Below are 27,867 nucleotides of genomic sequence, written 5' to 3'. Positions count from 1 at the left end.
ACGCAACGTTTTTAGATTCTAAAAACGTTGGCAAGACCTTATCGGCAGAGACAAACACCTGAGGTAGCTTTTCACTGCCAAGCACAGCTGTCACTGCCAAGTATACTAGCAATGCGATGAGCTCACTATAAAAAACGCTCCTACTCTAACACAAATGTGCCATACTGCTTGGAAGTGAGCCTTGAATTTGCTCTACAAAACTAGTCTCCTTGGTGTCATTTTGCTGCCACAACTGCTTTAAAGCAGCTTTTTTTTTTGCAGACTGAATTTATATTTTGAGATTTATAAACTGCACAAGGACTAGCAAAAAAAAAAAAACAATGTCTGATTAATGTAAGGAGCTGAGAGGACAAAATGGTACTTCAGTACGAAAGAACAAGGTTTTGTTAACTCACTGGGCTTCATTCTTTCCAAAGCAGGCTATTTGAAGTGAAAAATTTGCAGGAAATATTGAAAAATTTCAATTTCGCGCTACAGTGGCGCAACATGGGCAGCAGTGGTGCAGTAGAGGTCAGCACTAAAATGTAAACAGAACCAAAGACCCCGCTACAATCACCTAGCCACGTTTCTTGGTGATGGCTTAGGTCAGTGGCAACCTAGCTATCACACAAAGGAGACGTAATTTGTCCATTATTTGAAGTTTGTGATAAAATTGGTATTAGCACTATCGGGACTAGGCAATGAACCAAACTTGGATTTCATCATGGCGCCCTTAAGCTCACTCAGCAATGTGACAGTACCTCAAGCAAGCATAACAATGAAACTTCTAAAGGCCAGTGTTATCACCACTGTGGGATAGTAGCGGTCAGCTTGCCTATATCAAATCATCCGCTATATCAATTTGATAGGTGTTTTTTCTTTGCGAATTCGATATAACCGGGTTTGACTAATACAAATTTTTAGAGTTCTTCATATTAATTTTAGCGAGAGTAGCACGCCTTACCAATGTATCACCCTCGTGACAACCTCATAAAAACAAGCTCCTTGTACCAACAAGCCTCCCCAATGAACAGGAGGCAGGGGGATTGGCCAAAACAGAATTTGGGCGCAAATCCTTTATTTGCAATCAAACGAGCATGCACGCACAGGGCCACAGCCCAATTCCCAGGGCTTGGGGCACAATCTTCGAGCCCCACTAACAAAACAATCAACAATGCAGCAGCAGCCCCGCCGATCAGAGGTAGAAGAGCGTCGTGGACAGCTTGTTGCGCAGCTCGGCGTGCAGGCTGGTGCCGGCCAGGAAGGCCAGCTTATGGGCGCACTGGCACGGAGCGGGCACGTGTACGGTGCCGCGCCAGTCGAAGTACAGGTGGGTCAGCTTGTACGTCAGGCGCTGCATGCGGTCCGGCTTGAGGCCCGTCGTGTCATAGATGACGTTGTAGTGGGTGGGCGCCACGGTGCCCTGGCGCACGCTCTGCAACACGAGGAAGAAGTCGTAGCGCTCGGGGCGCGTCACCTCTGAGTCGACCACTGTGCCGGGCGGCGGGTCGCTGATCGGGCCCGCCTGGTTGGGGCGGGCAAAGAAGCGCGTTGAGATGCGCCTGGTCACCACCACGAAGGCCAGCTTCGGCTCGTGGGTCTCCGGGAACAGCGCTCGCATGGTCTGGTTGATCTCCCACTCCCTCACCTGCGTGCCAGTGCGGGAGGAAAGTAGAGAAGATATCTGATTGATTACGGGGTTTAATGAGCCGAAACTACACAGGTTATGAGGCGCACTGTAGTGGAGTGCTCCGGATTAATTTGGAACACCTGGGGATCTTTAACAGGCGCCGAAATCTTGAACACATGGCCCTTTTTGCTCTTCGCCTCCATCAGAAAAGCGGCCGCCACGGCCGGGAATCGAACCCGCGACCTGGGCTCAGCAGCACCACGCCTTAGCCACTGAGCCACAGCCGCGGGTGATAGAGAAAGTAACTGAAAAGTATAGATAGTTAACTTTTTTACCAGCCTCTACAATCGTTGCAGCATTCCAAAGATAATGCACCCCCCCACCCCCCATCTAAGCAGCTTTCTCGTGATGGATTCTTCAGTTGGCCAATCCCACTCTGCGTGAATATTCTCTGGAGGCGTGCCCCAGTTTTCTAGAATCATTGCAGCAACTTTTTGGCATGCACTTTGCAGGCTTTGCGTTTGGGTTTGGGCTTTACAGCGTGAATCGGTACCTACTGCTTGGCATAGAGTGAGTACTTCTTCGAGTGGGTGACTGCTTATGGGAGGACATGACTCTTTAAAGCAATTTCTTTTAATTGTTATGTCAACTCTATGTAACTTGTCAGTCGTGTTGCTTTTTTCCCCAACTGATTTCAGATATGCCATTATTTGAGTAAGTCAATTCGTTCCCAAGATAATTAGAGGTAGCCAGTTTTGGTGGAACAATTAGCAAAACAGCTAGTGCTCTTCATAACACTAAACTTTACATTTTCTAATACTATGAACACTGGTGAATGCAATAAGAGAGGTGGTTTCTTGATGCACCACTTGGAATTCTTTTAAAGCTCATTAAACAGGTGTACGGTTCCTTGCCACTGGTGCTACCAAAGTTTAATGAGCTTTAAAATGAGTTGGGTAGACAGGTTGGGTAGACAGGTCGGAACTTCCCAGCGCCTCAGCCCAGTGCCCACCGTCTGGTAAGGGGGGGAAAGGGGTTGTGGGGACAATTCCAAAGGAGATGGTCCAGGGTTTCCACTGCTCCGCAGGCCGGGCAGTTGGGGGAGGGGTAGACGGAAGGATAAATACGTTGCAGGTGGTAGCGACAGGGGAGGGTATGGTTTTGCACCAGTCGCCATCGATTTTACTACGACAATATACAAATTAACACGCGGATTTGCAAAAACTTTTTGATCACGAGGTAGTTTTTGTGTTCCATAACTTATAGAACTTTATTAAATTCAAACAAATTTTCCCGCCACCTCAACACCCTTCAAAAAGGGTGTTCATTATTTCTACATCTTTTTGCTAGAAGGGCGCAAAGCTACAAATTAGGGTGTTCGAAGCTAAAAAAAGGGCGTAAAGAAAAAGGATGTAAGAAAAGACCGCCAACTAAGAAAAAAAGGTGAAGAGACCTAACTTTGGAGACATTTTGTACCTGTTTACACTGGTGGACGGAACATTTTCTACAAGCATGCAGGGGGTGTTTTGCACCTCAATGGCAAGCATAATTTATTACTTTAATAGCCTGTGTAATAGCCTTTCCTCCACGGTAACAGCAGCGTCACACGTCCATATGGATTGTGATCCAAAAGAAGTAATACAACGGATAGAGATCATTCGCAATCCATTCTCATCCAAAGTAAGCTCTAGGATGGATCATTGACGGATCACTTACAATATCCAATCCTGTGGATGCCCCCCGGAAACCCAGAATGGGATACAGGACGTTTGGACCATTTGAGGACGTCCTCAGGCCGTTTTGCGTTATCTGGGAAGGCTCGCTAACAAAAAAGGTCTGGAGGGGGGGGGGGCGTCTAAATAAGCCTAAAAGACCAATAAAGCATCCTTACGGGCTCGTTGGTCTGACATAATGGAAATAAACTTTGCGCTATAAGGACGGGACGATAGAAGAGGACACACCACGCAGCGCAGACTAACAAACTGTGTTGATTCCACGCGCATTTTTACTACTATCACGTAGACATGTGGAACCAAGAAAAGTTTAAAGGGGCACTGACACAAAATTTTGAAGGCGAGATAACTTCGGAGATAGATTGGTGGGAACACATATACATCATCTGCAAAATATCAGCGGCGAATACAGCCTAAAACATATTTAAAATCAATTTTAAAGTGTGCGAAACGCAACCGAGCAGCCAGCAGAGGACCACGCGCAATCGACATCCCGAGGATATTGTGTAAATAAACAACATCCAAACACGTCACGAGTTTGTGTTTGCCGCTTCCGCACTGCCGGCATTTTTCGCCGGCTCGCCCGGCTCGCCGCTCCGATCGGAGGGCGGAGCTTCTGCAATCGAGAACGAACGACCCGATCGTTGGCGGCGGAGGCGCCGTGATTTCGTCAGCTCGTCGGGCAGCTGGCCGCGACCAAAGTTCTACAGCGATTCCAGGCACTCTGTTTCTATTACTGTTTATTACCATTGGATGCGAAAACGCGCCGGAGGCACGAAAAGTCCACTGAGCTAGCCGCACGGTCGCTGTGCAGGCGGCGGCCACGGCCGCGAAGTGGCCCAGGCCGGCGCAGGTAGCTCGAGTGATAGCTTGTTACCGCTGCACGAAATTGTCCCCAAGTCCCGACCATGGTGGCTTACATGAGAAAGGGGTTAATGATGCGATGGCGGGTTACATTAAAAATTGTCATCTGCACCGCTTACGAGAGCGGCACTCGAATATCCGCCGCAGTGCTAAGCCGAACACATCTGTAGGCGGACCTGTAGGCAGACCGGCCGGCTGCTCCCAGCGCGCGTCTTGCCACCTACCGTCTCGAGCGTCGCGCGTGGTTCTTTAGCCGCGGTAGCATTTGCACTCGCAGCGCCTGCGTCACATCCACGGTGGCTTTTTAATTAAGCGCCTCACGAGATCAGTACGTGGGGGCATTCACAGCAACTGCCGTCGATGCGGATTCGACAGTGCTACGGCGGCTCTGCTCCGTGATATCCCTCCGACGGTCACGTGGTCAGCTTCGTTCACACAAAATGCACAAAATCCATCGTTCCGCGGCACTCGCTGAAACCGAAACTGCGACTGGCCGTATTGAAAATGCCTCTAATTAAACAACCGTCGCACGCTGAAGCAAATGAGGTTTCTACAGGTTATAAGTAGGTCACTAGCTACTTATCGCAACAAAAAAAAACAAGATGCAAAATTTTTGTGTCAGTGCCCCTTTAAAATACACAAAAAATAACACAAAAATTTGAAAAATCCACACCTTCACCAGGACACATGCCGTCTCAACCAGATTATACACCATCAAGAAACGCGATTTCCTTGCCCAACAGTTCGTTTTCGCAAACGAAAACGAACCCACGTTCTGATTTTTCGCGCACTAAGTAAACACATCTACGAACAATGTAAATACGTGGTTTATGACCCATACGTGGTTTATGAGAGAAATGTATAAATTGCACTCCCCCGTGATCGATGCGTGTGTTGTCTTATCTAGAACCGCTTCTTTTTCGCGATTTTCAAGTAACCGCTTTGACACAATGGAAACCCCGTTCCACGCACGCGCCGCGTGTCGAGAGATCTTACCAGAGCTTTTCGGTCGACCAACCGGTCCATGGGGAAATGCATTAATTTTTGACAGAACGTCATCAATACCACTTAGAAAGCCGTTGCCTGGAAGTAGTCTTCGCCTACAGCAGCATGTGTTGCAGGGAAGCCGCGCCTGTAAAGGCACATTTAGCGGGCAAACTATCCGAGCCTGACAACTTAATCGCCGCGAAGTTCTTCTGGCGGTCCCCAACAAATTGTGTTTCCGCCGAAACAATTATTCCGCACCAGCTAGTATTTGTGAAGAGCCAATACGCATTCGCGCAACGGCTTCTCGCGTCACCCAACGGTAATGTTGTCGAAGACAACGTCGCGCTACTAAGACGCAAAAGAATGCGTAAAAAAACAGGTGACTCGGCAACTCCGCAGGACCTGCGACGTAATATACAATGGCAATTTACAAAACGGACAAAAAGAAAAAGTCTGGGAAACTAATGGTACTTGCATGAATGTTGCGTCGGGTGTAGCCGCGGCATTTCGCCGTATCCGCTTCCAACACACACGCACACACTTTGCACAACGTTCGGCAGTTGTAATCCTTCGTGGTTACCATCCGGATTGTTACTCCATAAGAAGACGATGTTTCCGTTGAACGTTGCAGGCAAAGCCATCAGTGAAGATACTTTCCGCCAAGGAGGTTAAAAAAAATTGCAACTTCCACACAAAAGCACGCGTCACGGCTGACGCCGCCGGAGCAGAAACCCGCAGCGATTTTTGAGACGGTGTGAACATAAACTACCGACACACAGCAATTTCTTTTCGCATAAAACAGTAGACGAAAAAAAACACCTGTCACCTTTCCCAAACGACCGCTCCGAACGATTCAAAAGTTGTCTTTCCGGCTCCTGATTGGCGGATTTTGCTACCCTCGTGCGCAGGGAGCTACGGGAAGGTTTGCGCACGTTTGCGTTCGGAATGGTGTGGTTTCTGTAGGCTTTCTGAGCTCGACTCGACGAGTTTCACCAGCTCAAATTTCAACTTGTGTTTCAACCGCCGCAGCGGGCAAGGTCATCGTTAATCCGTACGTCCGTCCAAGTGTGTACGTCCGTCCATTCGCGCGCTTGTGCCTTCGAGAACTGCGTTGACGATATTGGGAGAGCGGGTGGCCGTGCCCGTTGTTTATTCCCTTTTGCCAGTTTGTATGAAGTTTGAAACCGTAAACTGTTGGCATTCGTAGATTACGTTCGTTCGCGAGATGCCTTGTGGTCCGAAAAAAAAAATATACCGAAAATGCCATGGGCCGAAAATTTTTTCAGTCGAAATAAGCAACGGGGAACTCTACTTTACCAAGTTCGCAGGAACATCAAAATGCTTAGAAAAAATGGAGCTTAGTGAAATGATAGCTTACTCTCGGGAAGTAACCGTTGTCGCAAAAAAAAAAAATAGTCTGTAAAGTTATTCGGGTCACTACACACGCATACTGCACTAGTTACTGCATGCAATGTGGCCGAAACCACAGTAAGGTAAAAGGGGGCGGGGTTAAGTTATGCGCAAGAACCTAAATGACGCTGATAGTTTAGGAATTACTTCTCCCAAGCGCTCTCTAGCCCGGCACTGTTAAACCTTCGGTGCTTGGCATTCCCTTCTGGCAGCGCACCACGGAGACCCCTCCCCAACTTCACAACCTTTCCTCCAAATGTTACTACGTTGATAATTTTTTTTTATATAAAAATAGGGCGAGATATAAAAGGGTATAAGAAGGGCTCATACCGAGAGCCATCAGCAGCCACTTTCTAACGCCCTTTTGTCTGTGGTTTTACACTGATTTAACACCGCATTAAATGGTCCCTAGGATGTTGCAAGTTTGTACCTAGGCACTGGGTATGAAGCTCCGGTCCTTAGAACACTCTTAAAAATCCAAAGTTAGCTCGTGGGCTTGAGCCTGCATCCAAACACTCTAGGTTTGTTCTAACCCTCCATTTGAAATAAGCTACGGTTGAAACTCCACTTCACTAAGTTAGCAGTAACACATGGCTTAAGGTTTGGTGCAGCGTTTGGCAGATGCACCATTGGCTCCAAGAATTCTAAGCCTAAACTCTGTTTCACAAACTTCGTGCAGTTGTGTAGGGGCTGCAAGGCGTGAAGGGGTGCAGCAAACATTGCGCAAAGAAAAATACTTCCAAGGTGCGTCATGTACCTTCTTCAAGTGGGATTAGAAGCGACACCGTCTACAAACAAACAACCGTCTTCTTCTCCTGACAAATCATACTAATTGGAGATTCCTCGATTCTTATCGGTCAGTCTCTCAACATGCTGTTATCTTAGACAGCGACCAACGAATGTTTACAATTTTTCTACTAGCATGACAGAGAAAGAGAAAGAGAAGTAACTTTATTGGGGGAGGCTGGTGATCCTAGGGTGATGGGTCGTATGCCGTACTCTCAAATACCAAGACTGGGCGGATGACTTCGCACTTTCAGACTTACCAGTTGTGGTGTCACTAAGTGTCGCTTCCGGTGGTAATACCACCTTGAACCAGGCATCAAGGTGGACACTTGAGGTCCACATCCATGGCAGCGTGGCACTAGAAGTTACAAAACCTGCCCAGTGTTGGGGTCGTAGTGTTTAAAATCAGGTAACACACATTTTCACCTCCGTGGTTTGTGATCCGCCTTTTTCGTGAGATTGCAAGCCTGCCTCTCTCTTTGCCCTTGTCCTTGACTCTTACTTTTCTGGAAGAAAATGAGCTGCTATGACGACAGTCCCGTAAGAACGATTGACTGCGTAGCCGCTGCAGCGTTGAGTGGTTGGTTGCAATGTATATAAGACAAGCAAATTTGCGGCGATAATTGCACAAATGCAACAACGTATGGAGAGATACTAAGTGTGACCAGTCACGTGATCACAAAAGCAGCCAGCAGAGCTGGTAGCTCTCTGCTTTCCAACAGCTCCGACCCTTTTTAGCAGCCAACGGGAACACCACTCGTGATGAAAAATGGCGGATTAAAGGGGCTATGAACAGGGGTGAGACAGCTGCGCATATTGCGCAGTTTTGATATAAATCTGCTTTTCCTGCACCATGCTGCTCCAAAAGCTTGAAAAGTGTTGAAAAGTGCAACAATTGCGCCAAACTGCTCCAAAACAACCTGGCAAGGAAGGATTTTGACGCTCACGTCAGTTTTAATGGGGGAAAATGTTGACTTCACAACACAATTTTCTTAGGAGCCTCAAGGCAACGGCGTTTTTTAGTGGTTGGGATTAGATGGCGAAAAATGCCCAAAAGGCGGGTTTTTAGAAAGTCTCATTTTAGGATTGCACGTGTTATAATCTGTACGTTTCCAAAGTTTATCTGCCCAAAACAATTGCAAAGAGCCATTGAAAAATACTTGTGTCAACTCAGGTGACAAACTATTAAAGTAAGTTGATGAAAAAAATGGCAATTGTTGGTTCTCTTTGTTTCCGGAATGACACGGGCACCGCAGTTTTGGTATGGTTAGATTGGTCGAGCTGTCATCTTACTCTTTCTGGTCACCTTTTTCGTCTCTCAAAAACCCACAACGGGTATAAAATACCAGAAGGTCAAACGAAGGAAACGAGAGCTTCTGAAACGACCTTCCCGACCGCTGGGCCTTCACCACAACAGCTTCTGAAACGACCTTCACGAATTGTTTACATGGTTTAGGTCACACGGGCAGCTGGGTCCCATTTAGTCGTTTTGTCGGTTGCGGTACTGAACAGTCGCGTTACCGCGGTGATAAGGCTTTAAAACGTGTGCCAGATTACGGGAAGTTGTGCGGCTCAAAAGGTGGAGCTCTTCCAAAAGAACATGGCGCCCGCTCAGTGAAATGCGGTGCGTGTGTCGATAAATGGGGTCCTTGAGGTTAAATTTCGGACTTGTTGCGATGTTGTAAAACGCTGAGTTATTGCTGTTTCGTATCAAGCTTGTGAGTCCCTGGAATTAGACGATCAACATGCGGAAAGTTGCGGCGCGTGTCGTGGTGAAGTGCTTAGGCAGTGCCCGATAGTAGAACTGGTTACAATAACATCCAGTGGTACGCCAAGTCACTCACAAGCACTTGAATGCCATACCGAGGGCTCACATCACGATTTCCACATCATTTTTAGCCACATGGTGCAGCAAAACGACATTAGTCACCACTTGGGTCCTTTTGTTTTGCGTTCTATTGACACTCAGCACCGTAAGCTTTGTAATTCATTGGCTGCCTTCTTTCCGTCGTGCGGTTTCTTGACCAGACTTGTCGGTCTGGTTTATCTCGTAAATCATGCCAGCTCTGTTAGCCCACTTGTACATTTTGCGTGATCTGACAAGCACCGCTGATAATAACGATACGAGATAGTAGATAGTAAGACAACTCTTACGCTGTTGTTATCTTCTTGTTTGCAGAAGTATTTTAGCCAGCAAACGTGGCACATTCGTAAAATGTGGTGAAATAAACCAGGCAGCTGAGAGTGGCAAGTGTGAGACAAGAAAACATGGCCACACCTTGCAGGAGCTGATCGCCAAGACGATGATTGTGGAAGACACAGATCTCCTCAGGGGGGCAGCATCTTCACCGATGAGCAGTCTGGGTCATACAGAAGGCTTACAGCCAGTGCGTTCCTGTTGACCGGTGAGTAGAGGCCCCAAGTACCACAGCTTGCAAGTGCGGTCAGTGTTGAACACAAAGTGACCAATCACGTCTCTCGCTCCACACGAGTCATGATACGTGTCGTAGCCGAGAGTCATGGCGAGGGTCAGTTGATATTGCTGTAGGTATGGCACACACTGTGGTTACCTGCAAAATGTTTTAGAAAAAAATCAAAGCTGTTCCACTCAATGTGAAAGCTGTCGGAAGTGCAGAGCAGTGATTCGCCATAATAGGCTGTGGCGTGGTTATCTGTTCACTCTTACCACCCATCATGCTCTTCGCCGCCCTGTCTCATTCCTCTCCTGATGAATTCAGCGGAGGTTTGTTCAACACATTTCAAATTTCCCGCCTTCGCAGTGCTCGCACGCCCCCTGCCTGAAACAGCGCCAGCGGGAGTTCTGTTCTTTTGATGCTTGCTCTTCCTCCCGCACGTGCCGGCGTTGCACTGCCAGTTTTTCTCGCTTATTATCGTAAAAACCAACCCAACGAGTGTTCCTAAATGAACGCGGGCGCTGCCAGTTAATTGCGTATATTTTGCCTGAAATGTACCTGCAGTTTTCTTTGCGCTAAACAACGGGGAGATGTATGACAAGCGCCAGTGGTTCACGAGTTTCGAACGCTTATGACTATATAAACCGCTTGGCTTTCGAAGCCTCTGTGGGATGCCGCGACGACAAAATGCCGCGTAGCTCTACTTGGGTCCAGCGAGCGAGCTACGACGACAAGGCGAGCCCTTAAAGTGCTCTGCACTTAAAAAAAACACAGCTCTGCTGTTGAATTGGGACGGAATGCAAAGGCTAGGTGTAAGTTGCGAACCCAGACTTTAGCAGAGCTTAGGGGCAGTTTTTCTGCCGTTCGGCTGGTGCCAAGTGGTGGCTCTTAACCCCAGTTTACGTGTGACAAGCCATCACTAGTCATTTGGGCAACGTGCTTGAAGCACTTCACCCCAGGTTTTCCCACTCAATTTAATTCAATCGTCATACAATTTAGTCCAGGAACCAGCCAATTTAATCCAAGTGCCATCTAATTTAATCCTAATGCCATCTAATTTAATCCAGGTGCCAGCGAATTTAATCCAAGTGCTAACCTATTTAATCCGCGTGCCAACCAAATTAATCCAGCTGTCAGAAGGTTGCTCAGGGGTGTTCTGTGTGAAATTAGGCGCACGTTTGTGGACTTTGTTGCGCCAAGTGTGGTGAAAACGTGGTTTTTCTTGATCCAGTACGTGAAAAATATCTTATGCGCACAGCCTAATGAACATTTACTAACACACGCAGATCAGGAGAGCGGTCTTGTTTGACTGTTGGTGTCGTGTGCTGATCGTCTGAGAGATTGTCACAAGTGTCGTCTGCTCGCGTATTGTTATGCCAGCAGACTTGCCAGCTCATGGTTACGCGAGCAGACGATAGTTCTGACGTGAGCAGGCGATATTTCTGATGCAAGCAGACGATATTATAATTTTTAAATAATACTTAAAACAGCAGAAAAGCATTCAATAATTGAAAATCAGAATGCAAAGGGCATTTAGGTAATGTGTTTTGATCAAAGGAACTTCTGAAGACATCGTTACGCGAGGAGCAGACAATGCTTCTGACGAGAGTTATCACCGGCGCTCTTGCGGGCGATCAGCTCACAGCACACGGCACCAGTGGATCAAAAACGACCGCTCTCTTGGTCTGCGGGTGTTAGTAAATGCAGGGGTGAGACAGCTGCGCATATTGCGCAGTTTTGATACAAATTGGTTTTCCTGCGCCAGGCTGCTCCAAAAGCTTGAAAATTGCAAAAGTTGCGCCAAACTGCTCCAAAACAGTCCGAGAGCCAAGGATTTTAACGCTCCCGTCACTTTCAGTGGGGAAAATGCTTAGTGATGGCGTAAGTTTCCAGCACCCCCGATGTTATGCTATTTGTAAAGGTTTAATTTATTGATCATTCAATAAAATACCGGCCTAAAATTGTCCCTGAGACAGTTTTTTTAAAATGACAATGTCGGGTTGCACATGTTATAATAGTCTCTGAGTTTTTAATGTTTTCCCATCGAAAACCATTGCAAATTCCTGCAGAAAAAATACTGCTGTGTACGGAGGCGACAAACTGCTTGTGCAAGTTGATGAAAAAACAGCAATTTTCGGAGCGCCGTATCTCCGAAACGACATAACTGGGCGTCGCCATCTTGGTGTGGTGAGATTGGAAAACGTGGCCGCCAGGCGAAGAAGTTGCTCGGGGTTCAGGCAGAGTGCTCTTCGCCAATTTCTGCCGTGGTTTTGGTTATGGGGGTGGCTGGGTTTGCATTTAGTCGTTTGAGTTGTTGCGGGAAGTTGCGCGACTCGAAAGACGGGAGTTCATCAAAAACAAGGTGATGCCCACGAATTCGCCATGTTTTGGCCTGGAGTGTGAGGAGCAGCTTGTGCTTGAAATGAAATTTCGGAGTCATTGCAGTGTTATGAAACGCTGAGTTATTGCCGCCTGTGACAGCGAGCTCGCGAGCCGCGGGAATGGGGCGATCGACACTGCCGAAGTGGCGGCGCAGGCTACATCGCCGCAAAATGTTCAAGCAGTGTCCGATAGCGGGACGGGCTATTATTGCACGCCGGGCGAACTAATGGTTCACCTATCGGAAGTTAAATTTAATGCAAAGAGAAAGGTGGCTAGAAATACCACCGTTACTCAAATTACGGTCGTAGTGAACGTGCACTTTGGGGATTGAAATGAGGGCTGGTGGAGTGCGAAGATTGTAAGGGACCCTCGCTTTGCGCAACTTTTGCCGGGGCTCTCTACTTTTGTGCGTAGTGGCTCAGTGGCTAAGGCGTTGCGCTGCTGAGCACGAGGTCGCGGGTTCGATTCCCGGCCGCGGCGGCCGCTTTTCTGATGGAGGCGAAAAGCGAAAACGCCCGTGTGTACGAGATTTCGGCGCACGTTAAAGATCCCCCAGGTGGTCAAAATTAATCCGGAGCCCTCCACTACGGCGCGCCTCATCGCCTGCGTTGCGTCGGCGCGTTAAACCCTACAATCAATCAATCAAATCAATCAATACTTTTGTGCGTAGGCCGATTATGGGATTACAAAAATATTAATTTCGGCATCCACATGATAATAAAAATGCCTTACGATTGCGCAATTTTTCAATTCAATATCTTCGACGGCACTCCATGCTATCTATGCACACATCCTAAAAAGTAAAAAAAAATGGCTTGTAAAAAGGTAGTGCAGTTCGTACCTTGTGATGCTCCGGTAGAAAAAAACTTTATTAAAAGGCTGTTTCAGTGTTATGTATGTTCGAACCCTATTAAAAAGTGCAGTTTTCTCCTCCAAGTTGCCAAAAATGTGATTTTTTAGGCTCCGGAGGTGACATAATAAATGTCGTCCTTCTGCTCCAAATCAAGGTTCTTCTGCTCCAAAATCGAAATTTCGCTGCTCCAAAAACTGCTCCCAAAACAGATTTAGCTGTCTCACCCCTGTAAATGCCATTAAGCTGTGCACATAAGATATTTTGCTCATAATGGATCAAGAAACGTTGTTTTCCCCACACAACGCGCAACAAAGTCCGCAAAGCTGCGTCTAATTTGGCACAAAACACCCCGGAACAACCTTCTGACAGCTGAAATAATTTGGTTGGCGTGCGGATTAAAGTTGTTGGCACTTAGATTAAATTCGCTGGCACCTGGATTAAATTAGAAGGTATTTGGATTAAATTAGATTGCACTTGAATTAAATTGGCTGGCACCTGGATTAAATTAGATGGTGATTAAATTAAATTGAGCGGGAAAACCTGTAGTTTACCCGGCCACCACGACTCGAATGACTGGTTTGCTTCAGCAGTAGAAATGTATTGACAAAGCATGTCAGTCATGTAAAATAGGAACTGATACGGTGCATTATGAAACCTTTCCACACGTGCCTAATAGAAACTCTGTAAGTCGCTTTGCAGTTCAGGGCCGGCTGTCATGTTTGGAAAACTTATCGCTCCACTTAGGGCATCTAACCAAAACATGCGGGCATAATTTTAACCATTACCGTCATCATAATGTCTGTTTTGTTGTGGGTTTACATATGCGTATGTTTTGGGTATGTTGAGTGATTGCCTGGACTTACTAAGGGGGGACAGTGGTCTTAAAACAAATTCTTTTAATTTGAAGCAAATCTTGTGAAATTAGTTAGACTTACTGCTTTTTCTCCACTTATTTCAAATATCCCATTCTTTTTTCAGCTGGTCAATTAGTTCCCAAGATAATTAGAGATAATTGGCCATTTTTGGTGAAACAATAGACAAAACAGTGTTGGTCATAAAACTGTAATCTTTATATTGTCCAGTACTATGAACCCTGGTGAGTGCATTAATCGAAGCAGTTTACTGATGCATTGCTTGGAACTAATTTTACAGCTCATTAAACTTTAATAGCACCAGTGGCAAGGAACCATTTTGAGTGCCCATTTGAAACACCAAAGTTTAATGAGCAGTAAAATTAGTTCCAAGCAATGCATCAAAAATCTGCTTCGATTACTACACTCATCAGGGTTCATATTGTTGGAAAATATGAAAATTACAATTTTATGACCAACACTGTTTTGTCAATTGTTTCACCAAAAATGGCTAATTATCTTGAGAACTAATTGACCAACTGAAAAAACAATGGCATATTCGAAATCAGTGGGAAAAAAACAGCAAGACTGACGAGTTTCACAAAGTTTACTTGAAAATTAAAAGTTGTTTTAAGACCCATGTCCCCCCTTAACCACCATTATTTAAATAGAGCACATGAATGATTCTAATAAACAGAAATGCGGAGAGCCTCTCACCTTCGGTGTAGGTAAGGAAACGCTTAAAGAGATCGATGAATGTGAGATTATATTAAACAAGTTGAAAGTGCCAATTCCAACCATGAAAAAGAAATTCGGCATCTACCACTGAAAAGAAAGGTCTACAGCCAATGCATACTGCCATGGATGGCTTAGGGCGCAGAAATGTGGTGCCTAAGCACATTGAAGTAAAACGTGGCCAGTGGAGGGAAGGGGCACGGAGGAACACGTAGCATTCCGTATCGGAGAACAAACTCGCATAGAGTTGTTGTAGTTCAAATTCAGGAAGAGAAGAGGACCTGGGCTGGGCATGTAATTCACAGAACCGACTACCGGAGGGCCAGCAGGGTAACCGAGTGGCTGCCAAGAGATGGAGCTAGAAGCAGAGAAAGACCCTTAGCTAGGAGGGATTGGAGGTCAAGACTGGACAAGGGCCTCGCAGGACAGGGAATGGCTGGAGGAACAAGGGAGAGGCCTTCATCCTGAAATGGACACCAGTGGGCTCGTGATGATGACTGACCACTTGAGGCGTTCTTTGTTTTTTCGAAATGAGCCAGATCCACCTAATGCGAATTTGAGCAACAAGCGGAAGTTGTTTGTTACCAGACCTAAATGCAACACCGTCAAAGCCATTATATGATGTATTTTGCATATATGCTAGGGGAAGCTTATGGCCACAAGTAATAAAAAATTAGGCCATCGATTTGAGCAATATCGGGGTGATAAGTCTGTATTTGGCTCATATTGAATTGAAACACTGATGTTGATATGGCATTCTTGTGAAAACTTTAATTAAATTGACTTTTAGGCGTGGTGTGATTGAGTTTTGGTGGAAAAGGCATTAAAAATAGGCTGCGTCTAATCTCACGGCAACCGTTGGAATTTCCTCCGGGAAACTCGCATGGCAGTTTCCGTAACAGCTGGCTGGCCTAAAATTTGCTGAATAATATTACGTCCCAACGTAACCTAAAACAACATAACCTCACTGAACCTAACGTAACCTGACTGAACGTGTCGTAACCTACCCAAATCTAGCCAAGCTGCAACCAACCTAATCTAACCCAGCCCAACGACACAGAACACAAACTATGTTAAACGTAATTCAACCCATTCTAGAAGTCCTGCGTGTTGATCTCTTGATATCGTAGAAATCAGAGTAAAAAAAGCATTACCAAAAACACGATGACCGAAAAATTGCGAAACCTAAAAAAAAGAACATTGCAATGTTGGACTCGAACCTGAGCCTTCGCGTTTGAATCCAAGTACTATACCACAGCGCTGCGGAGGCAGCTGCAAGCACGGCTTTTTAGGGAATATTTATCCCAGAGAATCTGCAGGTAGTGTGCTTAGCCAACGAGAGGTGACTGCTGTGAGAAATTGCTGATGGTAATTCTCATGGTCGCCGTGATAATAGTTAAAAGTATGCAACAGGGCTTCAAGAACAGTACAACTACAGTGATTCCTCGTTATAAGCGGTATTTTGATATAAGCGACCACTTGAGAAAAGCTAAAGCATTTCAGCTTAAACTGCGTGACAGCTGCTGGTAATAAAACCGCAACATATTCACTGAAGCAAAACATTATTCAGGTGCAAACAAGGCAGTGAACTTTGGCTATTTGAAGGTGTTGCCGGGCGCGAGCAATCCGTGCTCCAATTTGGCCAAACATTGCGTGACGCTGTGGTCGGCATGCATAAAAGTGGCAGTGGAAGTGGCCTCTTTTATTGGGGGGCGTGCGGGCGTCAAGGAACACTACGGTAGTTTCGCACTGGAAAGTGCCGCAGATGTTGTGGCTCGAGTCTGAGGTTGTGTTTGTTGAGCTAAGAAAATCAAATAACGCTCATTCTGGGTACACGGTGCAATCGTGAAAAGTGACCGGTTTTGCACTGAAGGCTTTGCATGATCGCTGGGCAGTTTTTTTCCCCCAGTGTGCAGCCGTGAAGTTTGCAACACGAGTTTTTTGGCGCCCAGTTGTTGACGACACTGCTATAATTCTACGGTTCGAGCGTGTCGGTCTTCACGCGCCGTTGCATCCATGCCATTGACTAATGTCTAGGAACAAAATTCAATGGCCCTACCACGCACTTTGACCGTTTGTATAACGTCAGATGGGGCAAATCGAGCTTGACCCGCCGCGGTGGCTCAGTGGCTAAGGCGTTGCGCTGCTTAGCACGAGGTCACAGGTTCGATTCCCGGCCGCGGCGGCCGCTTTTCTGATGGAGGCGAAACGCAAAAACGCCCGTCTGTTCGAGATTTCGGCGCGCGTTAAAGATCCCCAGGTGGTCAAAATTAATCCAGAGCCCTCCACTACAGCACGCCTCATCGCCTGCGTTGCGTCGGCGCATTAAACCCCACAATCAGCCAACCATCAACCAAGCTTGACGGGCTCGAGAAGATCGCCGGGGAAACACCAGCTCGCATTGACCCGCCATGTTGACAGCCTGACTCGCCGCTGGGTCCCCCCCCGTGTGCTCCCCTTAAATGCAGCGAAAAAAACATAGGACGTAGGAGATAAGGACCAGCGCTAATTACAACTGAATTTTAATAACAACAACAAGACATATAAATATAAAAGAAGAACAAGCTGAAATGACTACTAAGTGTCATTCAAGCGTTTCCTGTGCTTTCGAAGTGTCCTGTGCTTTCTTTGCTGTGCTTAACGGAGTTACTAATGGAGTACCAACTAGCTAATCCATATTGCCCGTCTGACTGAATTACAAAGTCCCCATGCAACTGGAATCACCACTTATGCTTCCCACGCTCTGATATAACGACGGGCTAAGCATCAGCGAACACTCTGTGAGCACATGTGGAAAGAAGCTTTGTACCTGTACCACATGTACACGAAAAATGACAAGTGCTTAATGCCTTAAGTTTTAATGCCATTAATTTGCTGCTACTCGCAACAATCTAATGCTGTTCACTGTAATGTCATTTTTGGTTTAAGGAGTTCTGCACAACTCATTCGCCTTCACAAACGCCTTAAAGGGACACTGAAGTGAATTTGTCAAGCTCCTGTTTTTGCTTGCACTGCGTAGACTGGCTCAAATTAGCACACTTTTCATCGTTTATCCGGTTGACAAATCGGTAATTATTTTACAAAGCGCGAAAGAAGAAAAACTACCATGCGCGGTTTGCGGCGGCCGCACCAACTAAGGCTGTGACGTTGGGTGGAGGGGGCACCGCGATTGGACGATGCCCAAGATTAGCAATCAAACAAGTTTCGGTTTCGGTTTCGGTTCTGTAAAACACAACCGATGGCGTTGTTGGATGGGCATTCTCAATATCTCAGTAATCATCGTACCGCGCTTCTGCCATGTTGTCGGCTGTAAAATGCATAAGATAAGCCTCCCAGGACGGCTTGGAATCGTAGCATTCACTAGCCAAGCCTACGCAGTGCATGAACGCCCTCTGCGTCCCCGCAGACGCTCAAATGCCGTGCGCTTTTCGCCCATATTTGGAGCTTGCCTCACTCTTGCCTGTATCGTAAAAAGCGTGTTCGCACCAGGCCAAGGGTCTGTTGATTCTGGCCTGTGCCCGCTGCCCGCAAGCAGTCAGTGCTTATGGCAACAGCACGCCAACGAGAACTCGCTAGCGCGCCACTGCCAGCCTGCGCGCGTTCTGTGAACTAGTTCGTGGACGTTGCGGCCCCAAAAAAGGTGAACTCAGTATAGAAAACATCGGCGGAAAACGAAAAAGTTAACTTATAAAAAAAAAAGAACGTACCCGCGGGGATTCGAACTTGTGACTTGCAAAACACTTGCGATGACATACCTAGCGCTCCAGACCACTCGGCCACGGGCAAGCGCTGCCGACCTTGAAGTATAAGGTATATAATGTATAACCAGTTTACACTTTTATTTAGTTTTAGCATTCCAAGCAGCTTAGGTGACTATTTGTTGTTTTGCGCTCGTGCAGTAAGCATCCCCCAAGTTTCCACAATATCTCACGTCTAGCAATTGCATTTCTTAGACAGAAAAGCGTTCGCAGATGCGTAGTCGTGCTGCTGGCCGCTGTGCTTGTTCGCCCAGCGCAAAAAAGTGCTTTCCGCACCCTAGTTTTACGCTGTACGGTAAAAATATCAGTTGATTTTTTTTCCTTTGTACCTATATTGACTTCGCTGACTCTTCTCCCGCCTTCAAGAGGCCTTATATTTTCCTACTGGCGTACCAGTCAGCGAAGCGTGGCATGTGCGCTTGTGCAGCGCTTGTGTGAAGCGATCTTGACTTGGAGCTAGATATAGTGTACAAACTAACCAAGTAAAGAAAGGCACATTCTTCCATTCACAAACGTGTCCTGGCTTCGTTTCAACTGAGCGAACGAATTGCGACGACCCGTCGGCGGCCGGCGGACGAAACGCTGGGCCGACTGACTCTGTCTGAAGGTCGGGGAGCCGTGCAGTAGCGCAGCCAATTGCGAGCTCGGCTCCTCCCGACGTCACACGAAAACGCCACAGAAAATGGGCGAGCGTAAAGAGAGGAGGACAGCATTTTCGAATTAATTTTTCTACTAAATAAAATCACGTAAACGCGCCCAGAGTGGTCAAAACATGGCCTGGGGACACCGGACTACAATTTGCGCTAGTAATCCCGCAATGTTTACATATCACTTCAGTGTCCCTTTAAATCTGCCTACTCTCGAATGGTGATGAGCACCAAATGAAACCAACGAAACTCTCAGCACCAGAGTTTTGACGCAGAAATGTAGCTGAACTTCGAAATAATACAATTTTTTGTGCACTCTTGGTGGCGAAATTCTGAGGAAGACGAAGTTCACTAAAACAGCGGCAAAAGGCAAAACATCCCGTTACTCGTTTTGAATTTTTCGGATTGGCTACTGCTGGTAGGCGACGGCATGCAGCTGCTGAAGCCACTTTTAGAAACGGCTCACACCATAACGTTTTCCTTCACAAAAAAAAAAGAAACATTTTTTTTTACCCTCATAAGACTTTTTCCTTTTTGTTAAAAATTTCAAATACGAGTGCATTTCTCTTTTTGGTCATTATCGCCATCATGCCTAACACATTTAATGCCATTGCGTTTTGGCATGTAGCCAGGCCCACCCAAATAATGTCATTCGGTATCTTAAGGCCTGAAGCGCTTAATGTCATTTTTCGTGTGCGTGTGGCACAGGTATTACTGTAGCAGGACGATTCATGAACACTGTCAGGACAAGGACAAGGGGACATCTGGGCTGGTAAGCCCTAGGGGGAATGCTGAAAGCCAGAAAGGCTACCTGACTTCCACGTGGCCACTGTCATTTTTTTCCCCCACCAACTGACTCTCTAGATAATGCTACAGGATGCTGTCCCCCTCACTCTAGGTCTGACAGCATGTCGGGGGTGGTTGGCTCAACAGTATTGTTACGTAGTGGCAAGACAAGGGATGGTTAGCGGTGAAGCGATCTACGAACAACGTCAAGGGATTTATTTACAATGCGGCCGTGACAGCTCGAGCTAAGTCCGTACCACCCAGTGCTTCGGCGACAGCAGGGGCAGTTCCCCGGAGCTATGTGCCAGTGTCCAGTGCTGCTTCCCGTAACAATATGTTGGAATGGAATGAAATTACATTTACAATACAGAATTAGCGTACTACTCACATGCCACTGGCATTTGATTCGCTTTTTGAGCTGATTGTCAAGCCTTCTAAAGATGCCGTTTCTCTTTCCCACTTCCCACTTATTTGTTTGCGACACAAATGAGTGTCTTTCTATGCTTTCATTTTTTTTTTCACCAACCATTAGGTTGGATAGCAATGCGTAATTGGTTGCTAAGCTTGTTACTGACGTCTAGTCAGCAGTCGTAACTCAACTTGTACATTGTGCAAGTGTTTCAAGTTTTTTTTTATTTTGCTCCCAGCAAAAGGTGTCAAAAGCAGCGCAAGGAAAATAGGGGAGGGTGAACAGTTGCCCTTCAGACCCAGTCAGGACCCCTAAATAGTTTTGGCACCGTCCTCCCCTGTAGAAGTGTGAACCAGATGCGCACGTTTTCAACGCTGGGGTCGAGCATCTGACACGCTGAACGAATTTTTTTGGTGGTCTCTTTCGGTTCAGCTTTATAACATTTTACTTTGACGTTGCCCTTGCAATTTGTATAGTTCGGTGTTCTCACCTTTGCTTAGAGTCAAATTCTGCGTTTCTGGATGCTAGTTTCCAAGATGCTGCCGCACGTGATGTCGAACTTGACCGTCCTGAGTCTTGATTCCATCCGTACCGTCTGGACATGCCTGACTGCTTCATCTGCCTTCTGATGCACCACCTGGTAGAGCATGAGGACACGTAATGGACAGTCAGATCGGTTGTTGCGAAAACAGAGCAAAAACACACATCTGACACAAAAGCTTGCAAACCTTCCTGTTCTAAGCAGGCGAATGCTCAAACCAATGAATGCGCCAAATGACAAAAGCCACGACTGAAAAGGTTTAAAGGCGCAACAAAACGACGACACGAGGACAAAGCAAACGAGACAGAAGAGGTGCCACTGCTAACTGAAATTTACATATGAAAAAACTGCATTCATGTGTTAATCACACATAACATCACCCATTGCGCTCTGGTTCACTTTGCAGGAATTCAGTCTCTCTTGCTAAAAGTGCAATACTACATGGTTTGCTCATTCACTTGTGGCCCGCTTTTTTGATTAAGAACAGTTTGATAATTCCTCTCTCAAGCCTGTCACTAGCCCTGTGGAGAAATTTTGTTTGCTTTAACCGGTATGCACTTGCATTTTTTACAATGGTCAGATATGTGCCGTCCAGATTTATTTTTCACAGCCCGATTATGTTCTCATGCTGTTTTGTTAAAACGGTGACTGGTCTGCTTGATGTAAACTTTGGAGTAGGACGGGACTTGATACACAACATTCTTGTGCACTCAGTGTACTGCGTCTCATGCTTCTTTGTGCGCTATGGGGCCTTTGTCTTTCACACTATCGGGCAAGTCTTTGACAACTTTCCACGTGTGCTAAAGGCAACATTCACCCCATATCTCTGCGCTACATTTTTTTATGCCATGTGACACTCGGTGTCAGTAAGGGATGACGTGAACCTTCTTCTTGTCTCTTTCGTTGCTCACCCTCCTTTTTAAGTGCAAAGCACTTTGGGGGCTCGCCTTGTCGTCGTAGCTCACTCACTGGACTCCAGTAGAGCCACACGGCGTTACGGCGTAGCGGCTGTTGTCGCGGCGTAACTCAGAGGCTTCGAAGGCCAAGCGGCTTATATAGTCATAAGCGTTTGAAAGTCGTGAACCACTGGCGCTTGTCGTACATATCCCCGTTGTTTAGCGCAAAGAAAACTGCAGATACATTTGGGGCAAACTATACGTAATTAACCGGCAGCGCCCGCTTTCATTTAGTTAGGAATGCTCATCGGGTTGGTTTTTACAATAGTAAGCAAAAAGAAGTGGCAGCTGCAACGCTGGCATGCGCAGGAGGAAACGCAAGCACAAAAAGAACAGAACCTCCCACTGGTGCTGTTTCAGGCGGGGGGCGCGCAGGCACTGCGAAGGCGGGAAATTTGGATTGCGTTGGGTGGTAGCAGTGAGTGGATAATGGTGGTACAGACCATTATGGCGAATCACTACTCTGCACTTCCGACAGCTTTCACATTGAGTGGAACGGCTTTAATTTTATTTTCCTTCGTGCTTCACTTCCTACAAAAGCGCCTCACACACGCCAAGAAACCCTGCTTTGTTGAGTCGTCCACTCTGATGGTGAAAGCTGGTTTGTACTTGGTGGGTACACGATCTGTTCAATGCAGCCATCAGGCAATTAAGAGCTACAGCTTTGAGTGTGCCCAGCCAAAGGGGATAAGTTGATTGCTGGCACGCGGGTGATACCGCCAGCACACGTGAGTGTCCTCAAACGCTATCAAGAAATTGAGAAACCGAATTTCGTTTCTGACTGGCATCTCCCACATGTAAACTTCAGCGCATCAGACGACTGCCTAAACAAGTCAACGGATTGCTCACAGTGCCTCCTGCATCTTCCACTGCGACACCTTTCACAACAACAAGAAAATCGTACACATGTTTAATGATTGTGTGTAGTCGCTTTCATCACCCCGGCTGGCACTTACGCACTGATCAAAAGCACTCAGAAATATGTCCGATAAAGCGCAAGCTCAGACCCTATACAAATCTCGTGGCGCTGCACGAAAAAAAATTTTTTTAAAAGTAAATCGTCAAACTGAATCACCGTTTATTGCAGATAAAACTTAAGCAGTTCCAAAAAACTAGCACTGTTCACTCCAGTCAACTTCAGCTCACTGCATCCGTGTTTTATTGTGCTTTTAAACCTTTTCAGTTGTGCCGTAGCAACTGTCCCACATCAAGCTGCAGCTAGTCCAGACAAAAGTCACCGCTTTATGTCTGGCTCTTGTGATGAAAATGGGCTACGCCAATCACAACAGGCCAAGTGGAGGGTCTGGAACTGGCAAGTTAACTCATGCCACTATAGGGATGTTGTCATTTAAGTCAGACATCTCTTGCAATCTGTAGCTTTAGATTGAGACACGGATGACGCATGCAACTTGTAATGCCTTATCTGCCAGTCATTAAAAGAAGCACAGCAGCGAGGACCGCCTCCATACTTTCGGTGATATCCTTGACCATTTCCGTCAGGATCGGGCAATTTTTCCACCACCGCATCCATCGCTCAGTCGAAAGCATGCAGTCCTTCTCAGGCAGCTCCAAACATTATCATTCCCCACTCCACATCTCATGTCTATCATATATCCTGGCGAATATAAGGATGCTTGCCCCTTCTGTTCTGTGGAACGAGCATCACTTCACCACATCATTTGGTCATGTCCATTAATACCCGCATCACGTAGAAGAAATCATCCCATCCTTCATAAAATATCATCCTTAACAGAGTGGGAGGCTGCCATCTCTAGCCCAGCTCCCCACGTGCAAGAAGCCCTCGCCCAGTTGGCTGAAGACACCGAGCTCCCAAAACACCGGGAGCCCCGCTGTCTAGATGACTGAGCGAACAGCTCAGTGGTGCAATCACCACAACTTTTGGGCAAAATAAAATTACTACTACTACTACTTAGCCGTGTTTTAAAAGCTGCGGTTGTCTGACAGCTAGGCTGCCCGGGCAGTTAAGACATAAAGGGCTTTTAAGCTGATAGTCATCGAACTTTCGGGCAGTATTCGGGCCAAAAATGTGATTCTGATGCAGCAAAGTAACGCCAAATGATACTCTCTTGTGGCAGTTAAACTGCGCGCCATTATTCGGCGGAAATAATTTGGTTGCCATGGTAAGCCAAAGGCTTAGCTAACCTGTTTGAAAGGATTAGTACATGTGTTGCTTTGCAAATAATGAAAATCACTCTTGTGTATTCGGATGAATGTGGTCCTGTGAAGGCCACGTTCATAAAGCGCACCTTGCCCACTTATGCAACTTAAACGGCACTGACAACTATTTTGTCGTCGGTCTGTAGATTTGCGCTCATTTCATATGAACACATATTCTAGGCATCTTGCAATGCATGCCCATGGTTCTCCATGGGCATGCATTGCAATGCGCCCGGTTGCATTGCATGCAATGCAACCGGGTGTATTTTACGCCTAACATGCATCGCCTGCGTTTTGCTCCGGGCGACGCTACTTGTTTGGGTTCTTGCAGGTATCCCGGCTTTTCGTAGCACAAAGACGTGGTCTTTATACCCGCCCAGCTATTTCGGGCAGATCGCTCAAAAACAATCGCCCCCCTTCACAGCTCAAACACCAGTTACGACTGAACGGTTCGTTTGGAGGAGGATTTTCGCGCAGTCGGGCCAAACAAGCTGGTGTCGGCTTTTTTTTTTTTTTTTACCTGAATGTTCCCGACGCAGGCATCGTTGGTTCGGCAGTAGCTCCCAACATGACGATGTCAACAACTGCATTCCAGGAAGGTGGGAAAAAGCCACAGAAGCAGCGCGAGCAAGCGCACGATCAAATTGACTAAACGCATGATCAAATGTCCGCACTGAAATCGAGCGCGTTTGGCTACAGCTCGGCTTCAGGGTAGGATTGTTGCGGCTTTTCGTGGATTTGTCGCTTCCCGATTTATTTTCAAAACAAAAAAATGTCCATTACAATTCAGCAGCATTATTATAGTCAGGCCAGCATTGTGTGACGTTAATGCAGTGAAAATCAGCTCTGATTTTTTTTTTTGTCATTGGGTATCGAGAGGCTTTCTTAGCGCAAAAGCGGGATTTTTGAAAGTCTGCGCCATCGCTGAATAACTTGTAACTAAAGTCACGACGAATGCACAAATAGGGGATCAGGTTACGTAACTTTTCCAAAGTCGTAAGGTGCTTGGCTACCAGCCGTGTGACGATGACTGCTTAGAGGTACATGCCGCCAAGCCTGCATAAAGAAGTTGGCGCAGCTAGAGTGAACTAGAATACTTCGACTTCTTGAAAACCCTATTTCCGTATAGTCTGCTTAAAAAGAAAGCAACATGCAAAATACAACAGCTGAAATACGCACGTGGACGCCGCAAGCGGCCAGCAAAAATCGGCGATTTTGAAACCGAAACCGAGGAGAGCGCGGCCATTGCAGTGACGTTGCAGCCGTCCAGCGAGCGGCCGGACGGTCACCAGTTCGGAAGAATGTCTGCGCGCAAGCTCTACGCGCGCACGGGGCAGCAGAGCTCGACCGGTTCTCCCGCTGCGTGGCTGGCCAGAGGAAAAAGCCACCGTCGGCTGGAACGTCACAGGCGCGTCATGGCTGTTTACGCGATCCGCCGGCAGGTGCAGAGTGGTCTGCGGCGGAGCCTTTTTAAACGCTTCTGACTGATTAACGAGGCGTTTCACGGGGCTACCACTTGTGTCTCAGCTTATTTGGGGGTACTTACTACGCATTAAAAACAAATTTGGCCGAGGTGAAATTTGAGTGCAGTTGGCCTTTAAAGGAGCCATGAAGAGAAAATACAACTTCGTTTAGTTTGAAAGATCTAGGATTCAGTATCTCACTCAGCTCCATTAGAGCCACAAAAGATGTTTTTTTAACGAAAAAAAAAAGCAAGAAGTGTTTAAAAACTTTCAAATTTTGCGCCACAGTGACGTGTTATGAGCAAGAATGACGTCATACGGGCCAACAATAAAACATAATTTTCAGTGCGTTAACTGCACGTTCGCATTCAAGTGATGCGGTCAAATAGAACTAGAGGCCCCATTACAGACGTCCAGTCATGTGTCGTCGCGACAGGTCAGTTAGGCGGCCGCCAATCGCACAAACAAGGTTCCGTGACGTCATAGAAAAGTTGCGGGAATTGGGCTAGGCGGTCGCGACTGCTTCAAACGTTTTCTGTAATATCTCCGTTACTTGTTCTAAGATTGCGATGATATTAGTATCATTGTTATCGGGACAAAGCAGTCTTTTTAATAAACCCAACTTGTATTTTGTCTTCATGGCTCCTTTATAACGATGCTGCCTTTAAAGGAGCCATGAAGAGAAAACACAAGTTTGGTTCATTCAAAAGATTGTCTCGTTAGAATCATACTGACACCACTTTTAACGTAAACTTCGCTCAAATAAGCTACATAATTAGGAAAAACGGGAATGGTCATGCGACCCACCAGCTCATTTCCCGCAACAGAACCTGTGATGTTACATGGGCTAAGCTCTGCGATTGGCGGAGGCTGGCAGAAGCAGACGCAAATTAGGTAGAGCTTACAAACTAGACGAACGAGCGATTTGCGCTTAAATTTAGGGCACATTCTTTACAAAGCAATAGGAATGATGGGACAAACAGTGGAAGTTACGAAAGCATATGTAAACATAGAAGTACTGATGCGTTCTGCTGTTCGTACTGCGCACAGCATGCTTTGGTTTAGCTGCACAGCACTATGGGGCTTGGGGTTGTCTCAGACGACACTGGCCGATTGACGCAAGCAACGGTGTCTTACGTGACCCCATTTGTCGAGCGAGCACTGTTTCAGGGAACGAATATTTTCTCCCAGAACAAAAACAAGCCATGTTTAAATGCGGGCAAAAACAAACCAAACGCTTGCCACTAAGGTCCCTGAAAGAACTAAGGTAGCGCCAACTGCTCCCTCCTTCTCCGCTGCCCTCCTCTTTTTTCTCTCCCCTCACCCGCGGCGCCGCCGTCCCTTTAACTCCGCGGCGTGGCCGCCATATTTGTTGGCCACTTGAGAGCAGACGCCCTCGCTACGCTTCAGGGCGCTCGCTGCAGTTTGCTCTTGTTTTTCCGCCGAAATCGCTCTTTGGTAGCATTTATAGGATTTCTAGAGCCCCGTTTTACCAACACGCACTGAGTGATAGTGTTTTGTTTTATATTTTTGTCTACAAGGGGATATTTGCGGGGCGGATGCCGCTGGCGCATACGCACAGCGCGGTTTTTGTTTACGTGTGCGGCATTCTGTAACACCTCAGGATAGCTCGTGAATGCGAAAGGATCGAGCGTGGACATTTCAAACTGCTCTGTTACGGTAGTTCAGTTCTTGCATTCGCGTGACTGTGGTCGTGCAATCACTGCACAGAGGTCTTGCGCACGGTTCGCGGCTTCATTCGCAAATGCCGTAGTTCGAGCGCTGCGCTGGCGTCCTTGCACTCGCCTTTCTTGCGATAATTGTGTATCCTCAGCGGCGTTCACTCTGCGCCCGCTTTTACTAACGACCTACAGCCTACCTTAATTCCGCGCAGTTTAGAGTGCTTTGCCGTTTTTGTAGAAATGTTTCCTTCACCTTCATGTCGTTATAGGCTGCTGTGAGTAGACTAAAAACATACACATGCTGTTGTGCGTGTGTGCACGTACAGCGACGTGAAAAGCCCCTGCTTCCCCGACTTCGCAGCCGGATACACTAAACTACACTCGCGGCCGTACGTTCATGTGCGAACCTAGTGAAAAACGCAGACTTGTAATTCTGGGAATACGCGCCAGAGAAGACTGCGATCAATCGATCGGGTAAACTGAAATTACAGATTTGTGGCCTCTTATTTCTCATACGAACCAGAGATCGAGTCCCTCTAGGTACAAATTATGTAACTAGTTACTGCAGTTAATTAACCATGCAATACGTTTTTTCACCGGGCGCGGTCGTTTACAGCCGTTATTAATGGAGGCGCCTGGACAGAATTGTTTTGTGCTGGGATATATTCTGGCAGATTTGTACATTGCACTAACACAGGGATACACCCGAAAGAAATTCGAAAGAGGACCAATGTCACGATGATTATCAAGAGAAAACAATAAATCACAAAAATGAATTGGTGCCAGCAAACAGATATTTTATTGGAACAAACGTCCGCAATGA

The 27,867-nt window shown here is 46.7% G+C and overlaps 2 protein-coding genes across 4 annotated transcripts in view; one reads left to right on the top strand and one right to left on the bottom strand.

Moving 5' to 3' along the window:
- Positions 1–921: 921 nt before the first annotated feature.
- Positions 922–24,845, bottom strand: LOC144163233 (piwi-like protein 1). 3 transcript variants are annotated; one of them, XM_077694097.1, is made up of 3 exons: positions 24,420–24,845; positions 20,715–20,861; positions 922–1,627 (listed from the first exon to the last, which is right to left on the bottom strand). In XM_077694097.1, exon 3 carries the CDS (start codon positions 1,598–1,600, stop codon positions 1,175–1,177), a length of 426 nt encoding a protein of 141 aa, XP_077550223.1. In that variant the 5' UTR covers positions 1,601–1,627; positions 20,715–20,861; positions 24,420–24,845; the 3' UTR covers positions 922–1,174. The 3 variants fall into 3 exon arrangements, with proteins under 3 accessions (XP_077550223.1, XP_077550224.1, XP_077550222.1); XM_077694098.1 differs by lacking the exon at positions 20,715–20,861; XM_077694096.1 differs by lacking the exons at positions 20,715–20,861; positions 24,420–24,845 and adding an exon at positions 9,668–9,805 and having other exon boundaries at positions 927–1,627.
- The window catches only part of LOC144163232 (uncharacterized), a 52,161-nt gene continuing 33,974 nt past the window's right edge, over positions 9,681–27,867 (top strand). Inside the window, exon 1 of the mRNA XM_077694095.1 lies at positions 9,681–9,794. The gene's annotated coding sequence lies outside the window, so the exon portion shown is untranslated. The remainder of the gene's footprint in view (positions 9,795–27,867) is intronic.

This window comes from Haemaphysalis longicornis, unplaced genomic scaffold (genome assembly GCF_048455015.1).
Source record: "Haemaphysalis longicornis isolate Haplotype H1 unplaced genomic scaffold, Haemaphysalis longicornis Haplotype H1 scaffold_12, whole genome shotgun sequence".
In the NCBI taxonomy this organism is placed as follows: Eukaryota; Metazoa; Arthropoda; class Arachnida; order Ixodida; family Ixodidae; genus Haemaphysalis; species Haemaphysalis longicornis.
The sequence above is the reverse complement of the archived record's forward strand: the minus strand, read 5'-3'. Positions and strand labels throughout refer to the sequence as shown.

Excerpts from the sequence above, each read along its gene's own strand:
- LOC144163233 (XM_077694097.1), bottom strand. The coding sequence starts at position 1,600 with ATGCGAGCGCTGTTCCCGGAGACCCACGAGCCGAAGCTGGCCTTCGTG.